The sequence below is a fragment of the Lolium rigidum genome, chromosome 3 (assembly GCF_022539505.1).
Source record: "Lolium rigidum isolate FL_2022 chromosome 3, APGP_CSIRO_Lrig_0.1, whole genome shotgun sequence".
NCBI lineage: Eukaryota > Viridiplantae > Streptophyta > Magnoliopsida > Poales > Poaceae > Lolium > Lolium rigidum.
The window spans coordinates 183,550,326-183,567,483 of NC_061510.1; the positions used below are offsets into that span (position 1 = coordinate 183,550,326).

At 48.4% G+C, this 17,158-nt stretch overlaps 1 protein-coding gene across 1 annotated transcript; it reads left to right on the plus strand.

Annotated features, from left to right (window-relative positions):
• The first annotated feature begins 1,639 nt into the window (after nucleotides 1-1,639).
• Nucleotides 1,640-15,793, plus strand: LOC124695893 (uncharacterized protein At3g49140-like). Its single transcript, XM_047228698.1, has 12 exons — nucleotides 1,640-1,654; nucleotides 2,461-2,615; nucleotides 2,689-2,839; nucleotides 2,933-3,035; nucleotides 3,159-3,226; nucleotides 3,356-3,508; nucleotides 3,605-3,733; nucleotides 3,827-3,947; nucleotides 4,038-4,135; nucleotides 12,934-13,086; nucleotides 13,170-13,265; nucleotides 15,563-15,793. Exons 1-12 carry the CDS (start codon nucleotides 1,640-1,642, stop codon nucleotides 15,662-15,664), a joined length of 1,344 nt encoding a protein of 447 aa, XP_047084654.1. The 3' UTR covers nucleotides 15,665-15,793.
• Nucleotides 15,794-17,158: the final 1,365 nt, after the last annotated feature.

Genomic DNA, 17,158 nt, shown 5'->3' on the forward strand with positions numbered 1-17,158 from the left:
TTTTGCAATCCTGCCACTTGTATCTTTGTTGCACATGATGTCTAAAATTGGTGCCTCACTCACCACCTTCATGGGGTGCTCCTCAAAGTAATGCTTAAGCTTCATGGCGGCCATGAACACACCATAGGTCATTTTCTGGAAGTGAGGGTAGTTTTGTTTTGAGAGGGAGAGCACCTCGCTCAGGTAGTATACCGGCCTTTGCACGGTTTTTCCTTCCTCTTCTCGTTCCACTACAACCACAACACTCACGACCCGGTTGGTTGCCGCTATGTACAACAGCATGGGTTCCCTTTCCAAAGGCGAAGCCAACACCGGTGCAGTGGCTAGCATTGTTTTTAGCTCTTTAAATGATGCGTCTGCCTGAGAGGTCCAGACGAAGGTATCGGATTTTTTCATCAAAGCATAGAGCGGCAGAGCTTTTTCTCCCAACCTACTTATGAACCGGCTTAGCGATGCCAAGCTTCCGGTAAACTTTTGCACATCCTTGAGATCTTGCGGTATAGTCATTCTTTCGATTGCCCGGATTTTTACCGGATTAACCTCAATACCTCGGCTTGATACGAGAAAGCCAAGCAATTTGCCGGCAGGAACACCGAAGGTGCATTTTGCCGGATTGAGTTTCATTCGGAACCTTCTTAAGTTGTCAAATGTTTGCCTCAGATCATCGATCAAGGTCTCTTTCACCTTAGTTTTTATCACGACATCGTCCACATAAACTTGCAGATTTTTTCCAATTTGATCAAACAAGCACTTTTGCATACAGCGCTGGTACGTTGCAACAGCGTTGCGCAAACCGAAAGGCATAGTGACATAGCAATAAGCCCCGTGCGGGGTAATGAACGCAGTTTTTATTTGATCTTCCTTTTTCAAGGGAATCTGGTGGAAACCGGAATAAGCATCCAAAAAAGACAACAGCTCACAGCGAGCAGTAGAATCAATCACTTGATCGATCCGGGGTAAAGGGAAAGGATCTTTCGGGAAAGCCTTGTTCAGGTTGGTGTAGTCGATACACATGCGCCACACCTTTGGAGCTTTGGGTTCTTCTTCTTTTTTCTTCTCGACCAGCACCGGATTGGCTAGCCACTCGGTATGCAGTACCTCCACGATGAAACCGGCAACCAGCAACTTTGTCACCTCCTCTCCAATGATTTTTCTCCTATCTTCAGCGAACCGGCGTAAGGGGTGCCTTACCGGCTTTGCATCCTTCCGGACATTAAGAGAGTGCTCAGCCAACTCCCTCGGAACACCTACGAAGTCATCAGTAGACCAGGCAAAGATATTCCGATTCTCACGGAGGAAGTTGATGAGCGCGCTTTCCTATGCCTCACTCAAGCCGGCACCGATGCGAACGGTACGCTCAGGGTATGCCGGATCGAGCACGATGTCCTTTGTCTCCTTGGTTGGCTTGAACGCCGGTGTTCCCAAGTTGCCACTCATTGCGGCTAAGCTCAACTGTGAGGACTGAGCTAGCGCAACCGCAGTTTGCATCCTTCTTTTTTCCTCTGCGATCACCAGCGATTCTGCCAGGTTCGATCCGGCGGAAGCGGTTTCCAATGAGACCTTGTAGTTTCCCACCACAGTTAAGGGTCCACGAGGTGCCGACATCTTCATCTTGAGATACGCCGTATGAGTTGTGGCCATGAACGCCGCCAATGTCGGTCTTCCTAGCAGTGCATGGTAAGGACTGTCTAGGTCCACCACTTCGAACAAAAGGTTTTCGACCCGGCAGTTGTCAAGTCCTCCGAATGACACATCCACCCGGACTTTTCCCATGGGCGAGCAGGCTTGTCAGTCCATTACCATGTAGCTTCCTCAATCATGATCAGCTTTTTGGGTTGCAGTGAGTTCCGATCTTCACCTTTCAAGTGCCTGTATACCATCATGATAGGTGACTACAATCTCAGTAGACAAAATATTGAAGGAAAGAAAGAAACAGGGGGCTTTGTGAAAAAAATGAAACTGTGTCTAGGAGGAACTAGACACTTTTTGATATAGTAGAAGCGGTACTTGGCGTGACAATTCCGAAATTCGTCCCTGACAGGAATCGAACTCCGATCGTTGGGTGCGTCACTGCGACTCCAACCACAGGGGGCTTTGTTAACTTGCTAATGAGCATACGCAGGGGGATGCAGAAGATTTGGACTTGCTAACGAGCATACGCAGGAGACATTACCTGAAGAAGCCTGCGATGAAGAGGACGCTCCCACTCGCCAGCGCTGTCAAACCCGTATCGGACAGCTGTGCAGCACGGCATTATTCGCGTCAGCATGTGTGGGTTTAATTGGGATAGGAAGTGAGAGGCCGGTCGGAAAGCGCGGCTCCACATAAAACTATCTTACTTCTCAGCCTGGTCACCTCCGTTCCATGGTATACCATGCTGCGCATGCTGGCGGCCGCCGCTGCAGCAGCGCCGTACCACCCCTTCTTCTCCCGCTACCGCTTCCACCCTTCGCCGCCTAGTTTCTTCGCCGTGCGGAGAGCAGGCAGGGGATCGGCCTCCCGCGGGCCTTACTACGCCGGGGTCACAGTCAGAGTCAACACTCCTGCTGTCGCTGTCACTGCTCTTGGAGCAGCAATGCGCACGCAGGCCGGAGTAACCATTGCCGCCATTGCCGGTACGAATGTGTGCCGTACTGCTCATATGTTTTGTCGGTGCAATGGCTGAATTTAGTTATGTGGAGAATGCAGGGCGGGTGCAACGCCGGACCCCCCGGACGAGCTACCGTCGAGCAGAGGCGGCCGCTACCATCCTTCCGAGGATATTGCCGAGACGCTCCACCTAAACGACGGCGAGCCGGCGCGCCTTACCGATGCCGAATCTGCCCGAACAATCGTCGAGGTTAGTTAACTACTCGAACCATTTATATGCAGTGCTGAATTCCTGGGAGAGTGTGAGTCCCCTGTTGTTGAACAAAGTGCTGCGTATGAGCAGGTGAACAACAATGCTACGGTGATGATCTCCACGCTCGTCGACGACGGTGTACACGAGAGAATCATCTTGCCGGAGTTCCCCTATTTGACCGACGAGAATGGAGGTATGCTGCTGGGTACTTCGGATAATTGTGCAACGGCATTCGTATCCCCAATAGGCTCTTGTAACTTGCTTTGGGGCACTGTCATTTTTCTTCCTTGAAGCTTCTGTGTGGCAATCTGCTCAGATATTTACTTCGAGGTCGACAACGAAGACGCAGTCATGGAAAGCATCATGGGCGAAGACAAAATCGCGGTAACAATTCCGTTGTAGTTTCCATTCTATTTCTTGTCACTTAATTTTCTTAATAAACAGGTTAACTATGTGTTCTTGTAGTTGTGTATACACTTAATTAATATTTACTATGTTGTTCTGTATCTGCAGCATGTTATCATTGGACTGGATAATACAGATGTCTTTGCTGACTTGGATCTAGCCGCGGCATCATCAACTCAATTTATGCAAGAAGAGGAAGAAGAAGATGACGACGACGATTCAGATGATGAGGAAAGCGACTTCGATGAGGACTTTGAAGAGGTGGTGAAAATCCTTGATAAAATTATTGTTGTTACTTGTCAACAACGACATAATACAGTGATTTACCTTGATGATGTGTGTCTTTAAAATGTGCAGGACGGTGTGTTTGCTATTGATGAAGAAGATGGCGGCGACGACGATGAAGATGATGATGCGCCTAGCTGGTCCAACCTTGAAACCGTGAATGCCTGCCATCCTCTCTATTTTGCAAGGATGATTGTGGAGGTAGATGATTGAAACATAATTATTATCCATCAGTGTAACAAAGTTTAATTATTATTCAAGAGTAACCATTATGCTCTTGACGTTTATTGCTAGAGCGCGAGCAAATCTAATATAGATTGGTTGGACCGACGACCTGCAAGCCTCGTTGTTGAGGGCCAGCTGCGACCTGCCTTCGCTGAAGAGAGCACCATGGTCTCCAGGCATTTATTAAATGGTTGTTGTGACGAACCTGAAAATGAACCTTTTGTTCAGCAGACATTGTTTTATGGAACGAAGTAATCTCACAGTTAATGAAATTTGGTAGGTGATGAACCCCTGAAAGATAGTAAAAAGGAGAGTGGGGCTACATTTTTCAAGGTTGAAGTTCTGAGCATTGAGCTGGTCACTGCATATGGTACTGAGGTATGTGTCCTTCATTTGATATGCCAAAGTAATTTTCCGGAACTGCTGAACCGTTGGTGAGTTTATGGCATGCTGGTGTTGATTAACAGTTAAAATTTATAATGAGTGCGGTATTTTGGAGTTTGGGCTCCAGGGGTGCCTAATACAGTACATTGAAAAATTCGAAAACGGTCTTTCAAAGTTTCAAACATTTCTGAAGAAAATCTACACGTATACGTTATATCCTGCAAGCATGTAAAATTTCAATGTGAAATACCTTAACTCAAGGCTATACAAAAGTTACAAAAGTGTGATTGTAAGAAAGGTGAACAGTAGTAGACGTTTTAAATCCCTATATTATTGTGGAGGGAGATGCTTGCACCAAATTCTTCCACCTCCTTGCTAACCACCGGGCGTTAGAAGAACTTCATTGCACAACTTAAGGTGGATGCGGTGTTGATGTCGGACCAGGATGCAAAGGCCGATGCAGTTGACTCCTTCTACGGGGACCTCCTGGGCATGTCGCAGAGCGCGGTTTTTTGCTTGACTTGGACTATCCAGGAGTGCAGTCTCACGACCTGTCCAAGCCGGAGGCACCTTTCATCGAGGAGGAGGTCTAGCGTGTTGTTCACTCTATGGAGATGGACAAGGGGTCGGATGCAAGGAAAAAAATAGCGCGCTATAACAAAATAGTGTGGGTCTAAAAATACGCTATTAGCATGCTATAGCGTGCTATTAACGCGAATAACGCGCTATAACGTCGAAATAGCGTAGCGTCGACTCTCCAGATATGCTATAGCGTGCTATTAGCGTTGGAATAGCGCGCTATTTTTTTCCATGGTCGGATGGCTTCTCCGGTAGGTTCCATGTAGCACGCTGGCACATCATCAAGCATGATGTCATGCAGGCCTTCCAAGATTCGTGGAGTGGTGACTGCAGAGGGTTACACGCGGCCAACCTGGCCCTGGTCTCCCTCTTGCCCAGGCATGTGGATGGTGTGGAGGTAAAAGTATTTGGTCCCATCAGTCTGTGGCGAAGCTCGTGGCTAAGACGCTTTCCTCACACATGGCACGTCGGATGCCGAAGATTATGGGACCTCACCAGAGTGCCTTAATATGTGTTTGGTGTCTCCACGACCACTTCCAGTTGGTGTACTACATGGCACAGAAACTTCATGCGCCGAATAGGGATGTCATCTTGCTGAAGTTGGATATCACTAAAGCTTTTCACACAGTGGATTGAGCCTTTCAACTAGAGGTTCTAGCAAATCTAGGGTTTGTCCACAAGCGGCTCACCATAATTTGTGGACTTCCTGGTACCGTGTCTACACGGGGTTTGGTTAATGGTGTAGTTGGGGGGACTGATATTCAACCTCTATGGCCTGTTATCGCCACCTTACTGAAGGATAATATTCCATCTTCTCGTGCACCAGACAGGTAGCTTACCGCATCAGTTAGTTCAGACCTCTGCTTAGCTTCCTGCGCCAGGGGACCCTCTCTCGCCCTTGCTCTTTGACGCAATCATGGATGTCCTACACATGTTGTTCAAGCCAGCGGCAGCAGACGGTTGCTGACAGAACTTGATGCGAGTGGTTTCCGGCATCACACTTCGATATGCGCTGACGACGTGGCGACCTTTGGCTGCCAAACTAAAGTTGAACTTCTGACGTGTGCCTCCATTGTGGATAATTTCGGGCAGGCGTCGGCGCTACGCACCAACCTGGCATTTTTTTTCCTCCATCCAATTTGTTACACGCCGGAGCAAGTGGAGTTGGCCCGTAGGATCCTTGGATGTGGGGTGGCCTCCTTCCCTTTCAAGTACTTGGGGCTGGCCCGTGGTATGAGGAAAGTGATGGCTGCACAGGTGCAGAATGCAACCGATCGGCTGCAGCCCTAGTGCGCGAAGTTTCTCACCCGTGGAGGTAGAACAATTCTCGTCCAGATCACTCTGTGCGTGATCCCCATCCATGCCATGATGTCTTTGGACATTCCCCAGAAGGTCCTAGAAGTGCTCTTAAAGATCTATAGAGCCTTCCCGTGGAAAGGTCAGGGGGAGATCAACGACATCCATTGCTTGGTTACGTGGGACAAGGTCGCCTCCTCGAATTGTATCGTTGGCCTTGGCATCCCGAACCTCTGCCTCCTCAATATATCCCTTCGTTGTTGATTGGCTTGGATTCAAAAGGTGGATCCTTTTAAGGCATGGGTAGAATTCAACATTCAAGTGCCCAGCCTCTGCACTGCAATTTTCGACGCGGACACTTTCTGCAAGCCTGGTGCTCGTTTTTGGAAAGATTGATGGTCAGAGGGGGACAAGGTGGTGGACATTGCCCTACATGTGGTCAAGTCTCTCTCGAAGAGGAGGGAAAATGTTTTTTTGGTCAAGGATGGCCTAGCGGGGCAATGGCTCACAGATTGTGGGCCGGATATGGATGAGGACTCCCTTGCTAGGTTCTTCTTTTTGTGGCATAGGTTGGCTTCCATCGCCTTCGATCCCGATCGTGAGGATGTGGTAGTGTGGAGGTGGTCTGGAGATGGATGCTATTCCTCCAAGTCACGCGTTTTTCACGTGCTCTATAAAGGCCTAAGTTATGGATGAGATTTGGCGCTTGAGGGCGCCATACAGTTGCAAATTCTTTACGTGGCTCGCATTGAGAACCGGTTATTGAATGGCAGACATGTTGCAGTACAGGGGTCTTTCTTCTTCGCCGGCCTACCCATTGTGCGACCAGGAGCTGGAGATGTTGCAACATCTACTCCTTGGCTGTATTGGTTAATCTAGCATGTCTCTGAATAAGTGTCAAAATTCAGTTAGTAGTGTCTTTTTTTCGTCAGAGTAGTATCAGTTAGAGTTCAGCTATTTATTAGTTGAAGATAGACTAGGATTTGGTCTTGTGCTTGACCTGATCCTCTCGTTACCTGGACGTGGGATGGCACGTTAGTTGTGGGCATCGTGAGATCATGCACATTCTCTTCTTTGCTGAATAAAAGGAAGCAGAAAAAGAAAAGCTGCATCAGTTGCACGTAGCACAAAACTCTCGCCTCTCTGCGTTCATCATCTACTAAATCTTGTTCGTGAGATTGAGAGAAGAGAGACCACAAGTGGTATCAGAGCCTGCCGATCATGGCAGGATGGAGACGCTGCCGCCAAAGAGAGATGCGTCGGCGGGGAAGAAGAAACTCACGGACACGGCGTCCGGGTCGGGATCAAGATCTCTGAGGCGCACCTCCCTCTCACCGGTTCGCCATGGTAGCTGGCAGCACCATGGGCGCGAGCTGGCGCTGAGGGAGAGGGTGGTGTGCGACGTCACTGGAGGCTTGCAGTGGCCGACACACCAATTACGCGAATTGGGCCGTGCGCAAGCGCGTCTAGTTGCAAGTACATGGGTTGTGGGAAGCCGTGAAGGAGGGTGACTGCGACGAGCACGACGATCGCGCCACTCTGTCGGCTCTACTCCGCGCTGTGCCGCCAGAGCTGGTGCGCATCCTCACCGCCAAGGACAACGCCAAGGCGGCGTGGGACACGATCAAGATGATGCGCGTCAGAGCAGAGCGCATGCGCGAAGCAAAGGCCTAGACGCGACATTGTGATTACGATCGTCTTGCGTTCAATGACGGCCAGACGGTGGTAACCTTCGCGCTGTGCCTCTCCACGATCCTTAGTGATCTGGAGATGCTCGGCGATCTGGAGGATGAGCCCAAGGCTGTGAGGCAGTTCGTGCGCATCCTCCCACGTAAGTACCGTCAGATGGCATGATCGATTGAATCTCTGTTAGATATCAAGATGATATCGATCGAGGAGCTTAGTGGATGGTTGCTCATGCTGGAGGAGAACGAATTCGTCGATGGAGAAGACGGCTCCGGCAAGCTTTTCCTCTCGGAGGAGGAGTGGCGTGCACGCTTCGCGCGAGGTGCTCATGGAGGGAGTGGCAGCAGCTCAGGTGGTGATCACCGCCAGGGCAAGAACCGCGGCAAGAACAACGACGACAAGTAGTCAGTTGAGGATGGCGCGAAGGCGTCCGGCTGATCCAAGAAGGATGACACGTGCCGCTACTACGGAAGGAAAGGGCACTGGGCCCGTGAGTGCCGCAAGAAGAAGAGGAAGGAGGTGCACGTGGCCAAGGTTGACGATGACGCTGATCCTTCCATACTGCTCACGGAGATCGTGCTGGATAGCGCACCTCCCGTTCCGGCTGCGGCACTGCCCGCCCCTGCAACCACTATGGGCGCGCAGGGTGGAACCAACACCACGCTGGTGCACGCGCGCGGCGGCCACGACGCCCACCGAGCGCGCGTTGATCTTACTCAACGAGGAAAAGGAAAAGGTCCTGCCACAACGCGACACCGACCCCGTCGACTCCGTGTAGTACATGGCCACAGGTGCGTCGAACCATATGATGAGCGAGCGCGCATCGTTCGCGGAGCTGGACGAAGTGGTGCGCGGCAGCGTCAAGTTCAGCGATGGCTCCGTGGTGCAGATCATGGGGCGCGACACCATCGCCTTCAACATCGATGGAGGACCACAACGCGCGTTTTGGAGCAGCGTCGTTAGCCTCGAGAAACTGGACGAGAACGTGTGCGAAATCCGAATCAAGCACGGTGTCCCGAAGATCCGCGACAACCTCATCTTCAAGGTAAAGCGTGCACCATACCGCCTCTACAAGCTCACCATTCGACCTGTGCAACCTGTGTGCCTAGCTCTGCGCCATGACACGGCGTCGTGGAGCTGGCATCCGCGCTTTGGGCACCTCCACTTCAAGGTGCTACAGAAGATGGGGCGCGAGCAGATGGTGCGTGGCATGCCCAACGTCGAGCCCACATGTGAACTCTATGAGGCGTGCCTAGCGGGGAAGCAGCGACGAGCACCCTTCCCGCAATAAAAAAAGTTCACAGCGAAGGAGCCGCTCGAGCTGGTGCACGCTGATCATTGCGGCGCGATCATGCCGCCCACGCCAGGCGGCCGCCAGTACTTCATGATGCTCGTCGATGACTACAGCCGCTTCATGTGGCTTGTGCAGCCATCGACGAAGGATAAGGCCCCGACAACACTCAAGCACTACCAGGCGGAGACGCAGACTGAGGCTCGCTGCAAGCTGCACACCCTACGCATCGACCGCAGCGGGGAGTTCACCTCCAAAACGCTCGCCGCGCACTTCGCGGACAACGGCGTCAAACGGCACATGACGGTGCCATACGCGCCGCAGCAGAATGTCGTCGTCGAGCGCCGGAACCAGACCATGGTTGGCATGGCTAGGAGCATGATGAAGGCCAAGAAGATGCCACGCTTCTTTTGGGGGAAGTGGTGACCACGGCGGTGTACGTCCTGAATTGCTCCTTCACGCGAAGCGCTGACAGGCGAACGCCATACGAGGCGTGGCATGGCAGGAAGCCCTCCGTCGAGCATCTCCATGTGTTTGGGTGCGTTGCCCACGTCAAGTCCACGCGCCCCTTCCTTCGCACGCTCGACGACTGGAGCACCCCAATGGTGTTAATTGGGTACAAATTAGGGTCGAAGGTATACAGGGTCTATGAACCATCGACGCGGCGCGTCCACGTCCACGTCTCTCGTGATGTCATCTTCAAAGAGACGGCGAGCTGGAACTGGGAGGAGCAAGACGGGGAACCCGAAGGAAGCGGTGGGGAATTCATGGTGGAGTACATTACCTCGCCATCCTCGCCCGCTGCAACGATGGAGGAGGCGGAGGAGGAGGTTGCCACGACTATCCCTGCCTCGACACCGGCCGCAGGCACACCGGTACACCCCATGGGTGCTTCACCGCCACCGTCCGTGGAGCTAGCTACACCTACCAGGACTCGCCAGGTGCCTCATGCTCACCACATCGGAGGAGCCAAGCTGCGTCAGTAAGGCCCAGCGCGACACAAGCTGGAGCAAGGAAATGGAGGAGGAAATGGCCTCCATCGAGCAGAACAAGACTTGGGCCCTGGTGGATCTACCTAACGGCCATAAGCCCATTGGGCTGAAATGGGTGTTTAACGTGAAGAGGGACGAGAAGGGCGCCGTAGTTAAACACAAGGCATGCCTCGTTGCAAAAGGATATGTGCAGCGCGAGGGAGTTTACTTCGAGGAGGTCTTCGCCCCCGTCGTGTGGCTCGATTCGGTTCGCCTGCTTCTCACCGTCGCTGCGCAGGAGAAGTGGGAGGTGCACCACCTCGATGTCAAGTCCGCCTTCCTCAACGGCGAGCTCGAGGAAGACGTGTACGTTGCTCAGCACCTGGATTCGTCATGGATAGATCGGAGGAGAAGGTGCTGCGACTTCACAAGGCACTCTACGGGATTCGTGTCAAGCTCCGCGGGCGTGGAACGCGAAGCTGGACATCAGCCTCACCGCACTTGGCTTCACCAAGTGCCCGTCAGAGCATGCGGTGTACACCCACAACAAGGACGGGGCGCGGTTCCTGCTTGGTGTGTACGTCGTCGACCTAATCGTCACCGTCGCATCCACAACGGCGATCGGTGACATCAAGAAGTATATGACGTCGCTGTTGAGGATGGGCGACCTGAGGCTGCTGTCATACTACCTCGGGATTGATGTGATCTAGCGCCCTAGGTGCATCAAGTTGGGGGAATCTGCCTACGGTGACAAGCTGCTTGACAAAATGGGGACGGGCAGCTGCAACGCTACCTCTGTGCCCATGGAGCCTCGATTGAAGCTGAGCAAGAAGGGGAGCGGGGCGGCGGTGGATCCCACGCTCTACCGCAACGTCGGACGAGGCCTCTGCTACCTCGTCCACACGCGCCCGGACATCTGCTAGACGGTGGGGTACCTAAGCAGGTTCATGGAAGCACCCTCAAGCGATCACTGGAGGGCGGTGAAGCGTTTTCTATGCTACATCGCCGGAACAAAGAACCTTGGGTGCTCGTACACTCACCAGGAGTAAAAATCCCAAGCTTGTGGGGTACAGCGATGCGGACATGGCCGACGACATCGACAATCGCAAGAGCACCAGTGGTGTTCTGCACTATCTCGGTGAGAGCGCTGTCTCGTGGCAGTCTACGAAGCAAAAGATCGTCGCACTTTGGTCCTGTGAGGCGGAATATGTCACGGCGATTGCAGCGGCATGCCAGGGCGTCTGGCTCCGGTGGCTCCACGGCGAGCTGCTTGGATAAGATGATGGCATGGTCAAGCTCCGCGTCGACAACAAATCAACAATCGCCTTGATGAAGAACCTGGTCTTCCACGACCGAAGCAAACACATTCAAACTAGGTATCATTTCATTCGTCAGTGTTTTGATAGTGGCGACACTGACGTCTAGTTCATGCGCACTGAGGACCAGCTCTCCGACATCATGACGAAGGTACTTGGTCGTGCGCAGTTTCGGGAGCCACCGCATTAGCATCGTTGAGGTGAAGGACACATAGATTAGGAGGAGTTTGTTGGTTAATCTAGCTAGTCTGAGTAGTGTCTTTGTTTTTTCTAGTAGTTACAGTTAGGGTTCAACTATTGTCTTTGTTTTTTCTAGTAGTATCAGTTAGGGTTCAACTATTGTCTTTGTTTTTTCTAGTAGTATCAGTTAGGGTTCAACTATTTCTTAGCTGAAGATAGACTAGGATTTGGTCTTGTGCTTGACCCAATCCTCTTGTTGCCTGGACGTGGGATGGCACGTTCGTTGTGGGCATCATGAGATCATGCATGTTCTCTTCTTTGTTGAATGAAAGGAAGCAGACAGAAAAGCTGCATTAGTTGCACACAGCATATAACTCTCGTCTCTCTGTGTTCATCATCTACTGAATCTTGTTCGTGAGATCGAGAGAAGAGAGGCCACAGGCTGTGTGGTTGCTCATGAGGTTTGGTCTTTGACACTTCGACGTTGGAACAAGATGGACTGGCTCCCTGAGGGGGACTTGGACGTTGTGGATTGGTGGACATCTCGCGTGTGCACTGCGGCGCATAAGCGAGAGTTGTGGACGACGATCATTCACGTCTTCTAGTGCATATGGAGGCATCGCAATGACGTGGTCTTTAATGGGGTGGTGGTGTCACATGCGACCATTAAGCAGAAGATCAAGGACGAGTATGATATATGATGGCTTGCGAAGCTCTTCCGTGGCTCCGTTTTGCGTTTCCGGAGCCGAGAGAGATATCATGGCAGTAAGGAGAGTAGGCTTATGTGAGGAGCTGTCACCTCTTGTTGGCAGCACAACTTTTGCCTTGTTTGGCACCTTTCTATATAATCTATACACCTGGTGTATTCTCGAAAAATCCCGCTATATTGTTAGAATTTGTTCGTCATGTTATCTACCAGTGCACAAGTTTGCTCCGTTCATGGTCGCCTCTATAACGTGTAGAGGATTGAGACCTATCCACGAGGTGGATAAACGGTTGGAGGACAGGGCGAGAGATATTTTTATCCATCATGGATGACAGCGGGATCTATGGATTGATCCTACATCACCATAGACATTTTAAATTTCTTGATGTTTACTTGGATTTCATATTTAATTTTTTTAATTTTGTTAATATTGTTGCGGTTGTGTGCATCTTAATTGTGCAATGGCCAAGTGTAATGACTAAGCATAAAAGCGTCCTTCATAGAAAAAAAATCGTCAAAATATTGCCATTCCTAGAATATAAGGTATTTCATATTGTAACTTTACACGCTTGTAGGATACATACGTTTTGTACATGTAGATATTTTTCAGTTTTTTGAAAACTTTTAAAACCCTGTTTTTGAATTCTGAAATGGACTTCTTGTGGCCCGAGCTTATATGTGATATTCTGCAATATAAATATCTTATGTACCTGCAGATTTGCCATTGTACATTCTTGAACACTAGCATCATTTCTTACTCCCTGTAGCCCAAAGTAAAGATAGAAGAATACCGGAAATCTAGGCCAGACATCATTGCGCATTCCTCACCGAACATAATATCGCGCTTGAGAGCTGGTGGAGACAAGATAACACAGGCTCTGAAATCACTCTGTTGGAGGTGCAAGGCCATTCCAGTAGAGGTAATGTTTCTTCACATTTCTCATAGGCACTTCGTTAACATTGAAAATTAAGGAAAGAGTTGTACATTGGACTGCTTCTGCAGGAAGCAGCAATCATCGGGGTGGACTGCCTTGGGTTTGACTTGAGATTATGCTCAGGAACACAAGTGCAGACATTGAGATTTGCTTTCCCAACAAAGGTCAGCTTCTGTGTATAATTTTTTCATTCTTTGTGATGTGTGTGATGGATAGATCACTACAAGAAAATTGGCATGTAGAGACGTTTAGTTTAGGTGCTAGAGACGCTTTATTTCGGCTCTATGTGGCCGTAGAGTCGTTCCTAGAAAGCGTCCTAGGAACGTCTCCTTATGCACTGTCTCAAAATCTGTTGAGACGAATTGAAAGCGTGTCTACAAATTTAAGACGCTCCGTATAGCATGTTTATGCACCTAGAGACGTTGTGGGAGCCAGCCGTGAAGCTGCGTCACGTGACGTCTCTACCAAATGATGAGATGCTTTGATGCGTCCTAACGGGAGAAAATCATTTTGAATTTTAAATGTCTAAATTACCAACTCTTGTATTAAAGAAAGAAAATTACGTATAGCTTCCAAATCAATAAACTGTGTACTGCATTGCAGCCAAATAAATATACTATTAATCAAGGGATATTCGTTTTTACAGCTGAACTGCACGTACATGTAAAAGGGAGACAAAGGTATCATGAACAAAAAATTCTTATGTACACAGGTAATTCTAACTAGCTAGAATCCATCTAAGATTTTACATGTGCTTCAACTCCGACGAGTCTTCACAGCATCATATAGATATTTTCCCCGTGGTCTTTTAATGTGATTCATCAAAGTTCTGCCAAAATACTGTGATCATCATAACTCTGCACAGAACAACCTAATTCAAGTTAGAAAGAAACAAGGAAATAAATTGCATAAGTTCAATATAGTTCGTAGAACTTATACCATGCTAATGCTACAATTGGTAATTATAGTTCAAAACTGCATGCTTACATTACTTATTAGCTTGGAGAAAATAAGTACCGCTAGCCCTGATGCACCAACATCCTCATGGCGCATCTTCAGAACTTTACCAACTGTCGTCTAGGAAAATAAGGGTTACTGGCATTGGTTGTAGAGAATTTACGGAAAAAATGATGAAATGTACTTAAGAACCTGATCTATATAATTTATCCACAAGCCTTGCACATTGGTCTACTTAAGCGATGTAGCTTACATCTCCGGTAAGACATGAAGAACTGAAGCAAGGTCAAAGGAAAAATTAACCTGAAAATGTTAGCTAATTAAAGAAATGGCCATCACTTTACTGCTACATAGACGGTAGTTGTAGTGACCTTCTGTCTATTGTACTTGGAAGGTTCCACAAACTTCATATAGGCAATACCTTAAAATACAGAAATAGTTCAGGTTAGTAAATTACATGTGCATTTATTTGGTCTAAATCACAACAAATAGACCATTTATATAGATTATAGAAGAGGGCATAAGTATCATCCATGCAAGTTCAAGTCCAAGAATATATTTGCATGCCAAAAAAAAAAGTGATATAAATCTGGGGCACGTCCTAATCCAACTTTGCATTAGCTCTTGATATCATCATATTTATGTTTGATCAGGCTTATATCATGAAATTGGACGTTACGAGTATTTAATTAGGTCACAAATTTTGCCAGATTCACCTACGGATCTACTGTAGTCCCCGGTATAGGAATAGTTTGAGTGATGCTTTTTTTTTGTTCGAGTCCACACCATGCGAATAAACTATTACGGAGTAACTAGATCTAACAAGCGTTATTCCAGGGACTGTAGTTTGCAGAGATGCACCAATCAGAAAAGATATTGGCTCGGTTTCAACCAAAAACAGAGGTACGATCTGAGATTAAATTGGAGTAGTACGTGAACATACCTGTGGACCGTCAATTGCATGGAATTGCTGGCTACGATCCGCCATGGGCTTGTGGCGAACGGCACCTTTACACCGAGTCTTGCTGGATCGAGTCCCTACGCAGCACCTCAACAAACCTTTCGAGTGGACGAGGACCCTGTACCAGGAAGGGGAGGCAAGGTGTCGCCAGTCGCCGTGCAGGGTTCATCGGAGAGGCCCTGCTGGGGGAACTAAAGGCGGCGGTTTGTTTCCACAGATCTGGCCGTGGTTCTTTTTTTTTACGGAAGATCTGGTCGTGGGTTAATGGTAGAAGACGAGATAGGTATATCGTGGATCTCAGGCGATGGGAAATTTTAACGGGTGGTGATGGTGAATATTGTCACGGGGAGACGACCCCCCAAGCGTCTTTAAAAACGTCTTTATTCATGACATGGGTTTTCATGTAAAGATGAATACAAAAGCGTCTAAAGTAAGACGTCTCTACGTGTCATTTTTGTTGTAGTGGATGAAAGGTGGAGAAACGTTAGTTTGTACAGGAAGAAAATCTTTGCATTTCATTCTCATGCTGTTCTTACACTGTAGGCTACTTCAGAGTTCAGCGCAGAGAAGCAAATACACGAGCTACTGTTTCCTCGGATACATCAAGAAGAGCAGTCACCACAAGCTCAACAGAAAGAGTCTTGATGTAAATAGGAATGAGACATTTCATCCTTCTGGTAGGGAAGTTAATCCAGCGAAATAAAATATTAGCCATCTTCATAAGTTATGACAGTCTCACTTCGAGTTGAAATTGTGATTTGGCTTTCGAGAGTATGCAGAAATTAAAAAGAAAATAGACCAGCTAGGTAGTTGTGTTTTTTTTTCTCGGTTAAACCTAAGACTGGTCACAATGGGAAGTATCATACACTAGTATCATGCACATGATACTAGTTTATGATACCAACCTCACAATGCATAGTATCATAAGATAGTATCATAGTATCATCATATTTAATGTTTTGTAGAATCTCAATGCAAATGTGTGTACATGATGTGTTTGACATTAAGTTTCTAGTTTTACGTGCTATGATACGGTATCATATTATGATACCACTCTCATCTCTCACCTCATTAATTGGTGTGCCACATCAGATTTTTGCCAACATGGCATGCATGATACTACTTATGATACTCCCATTGTGGCTAGTCTAAAAAGCTTTATGTTTCGATGCATTGATTGAGAAAAATATTGTATATCTTTATCTATATCTATACCTAATAATAAAAGGATTTCTTTCGTTTGGTTTGGTTTGATACGTCATGAAATCTGCCCTAAATGTTAATGTAAAATTACCCACCGTGCCACCGATAAGTCACGTACCTACTCTTTAGTAGATCAAAAAAATATCGATTTGTACATAGAGAAAACCGGATGTAGCTTTGGTCCGGGTTGATGCGGCGTACGTGTTGGCGTTGGTTTTAATTTCCCAACAAACGGCCGACCAAGATCATGCATATGTGCTGGAGGAGTCCCACCTTGCTGCGCTAGTTGAGATCCTTGACTCATGTGGAGTAGAATTCGATTAGCCTACCTCCTTCTCCCGATCGTTGCTTTCATTCGCTCGCCAAGAACAGAAAGCGGATGTTGGAAATAATTACATCCAGTGCTTCGTAGCCGTATACGTGTAGTGTAGGAGTGCGTGTGCGTGTTGGTTTCATGTACCTATCCGGGTAGGATTAGAGTGCATAACGGACTCGTGTTGGTTCAATACAAGATGGACCTCGCGTGCGTTGTCGCGCCGTGAGGACCGGCTCTAGGATTTGGAGGGCCCTAGGGAAAATTCTATAAATGGGCCCCAATTTAAGCTGCGTGCATGTTAGATGGGCTTAAATTTTTTCTTCTACCTATTCCTATATGCACTGTGACAGAAATAATGGACCCCCATTTTGGTTGGGCCCCGGGCCGTCGCACTTCTTGCCCTGGACCAGAGCCGGCCCTGCGCGCCGTTCTTTATTGTTATTGTTTAACTTTTCCGCGTCGTTCTTTGCATTCATTTCTTTTAACAATAGCTCATCTTAACTATTCATTATAAAAAAGTATGGTTGCCTTCCAATGCTCGTTCTTTGCATTAATTTTTTTAACAATAGCTCATCTTAACTATTCATTATTAAAAAGTATAGTTGCCTTCCAAACTACAT

Bases quoted from the DNA above. Each gene is read 5' to 3' on its own strand.
- LOC124695893 (XM_047228698.1), top strand. The intron at 3,036-3,158 runs GTATGCTGCTGG...CAATCTGCTCAG, and splicing joins TTTGACCGACGAGAATGGAG to ATATTTACTTCGAGGTCGAC. The intron at 13,087-13,169 runs GTAATGTTTCTT...CTGCTTCTGCAG, and splicing joins GCAAGGCCATTCCAGTAGAG to GAAGCAGCAATCATCGGGGT.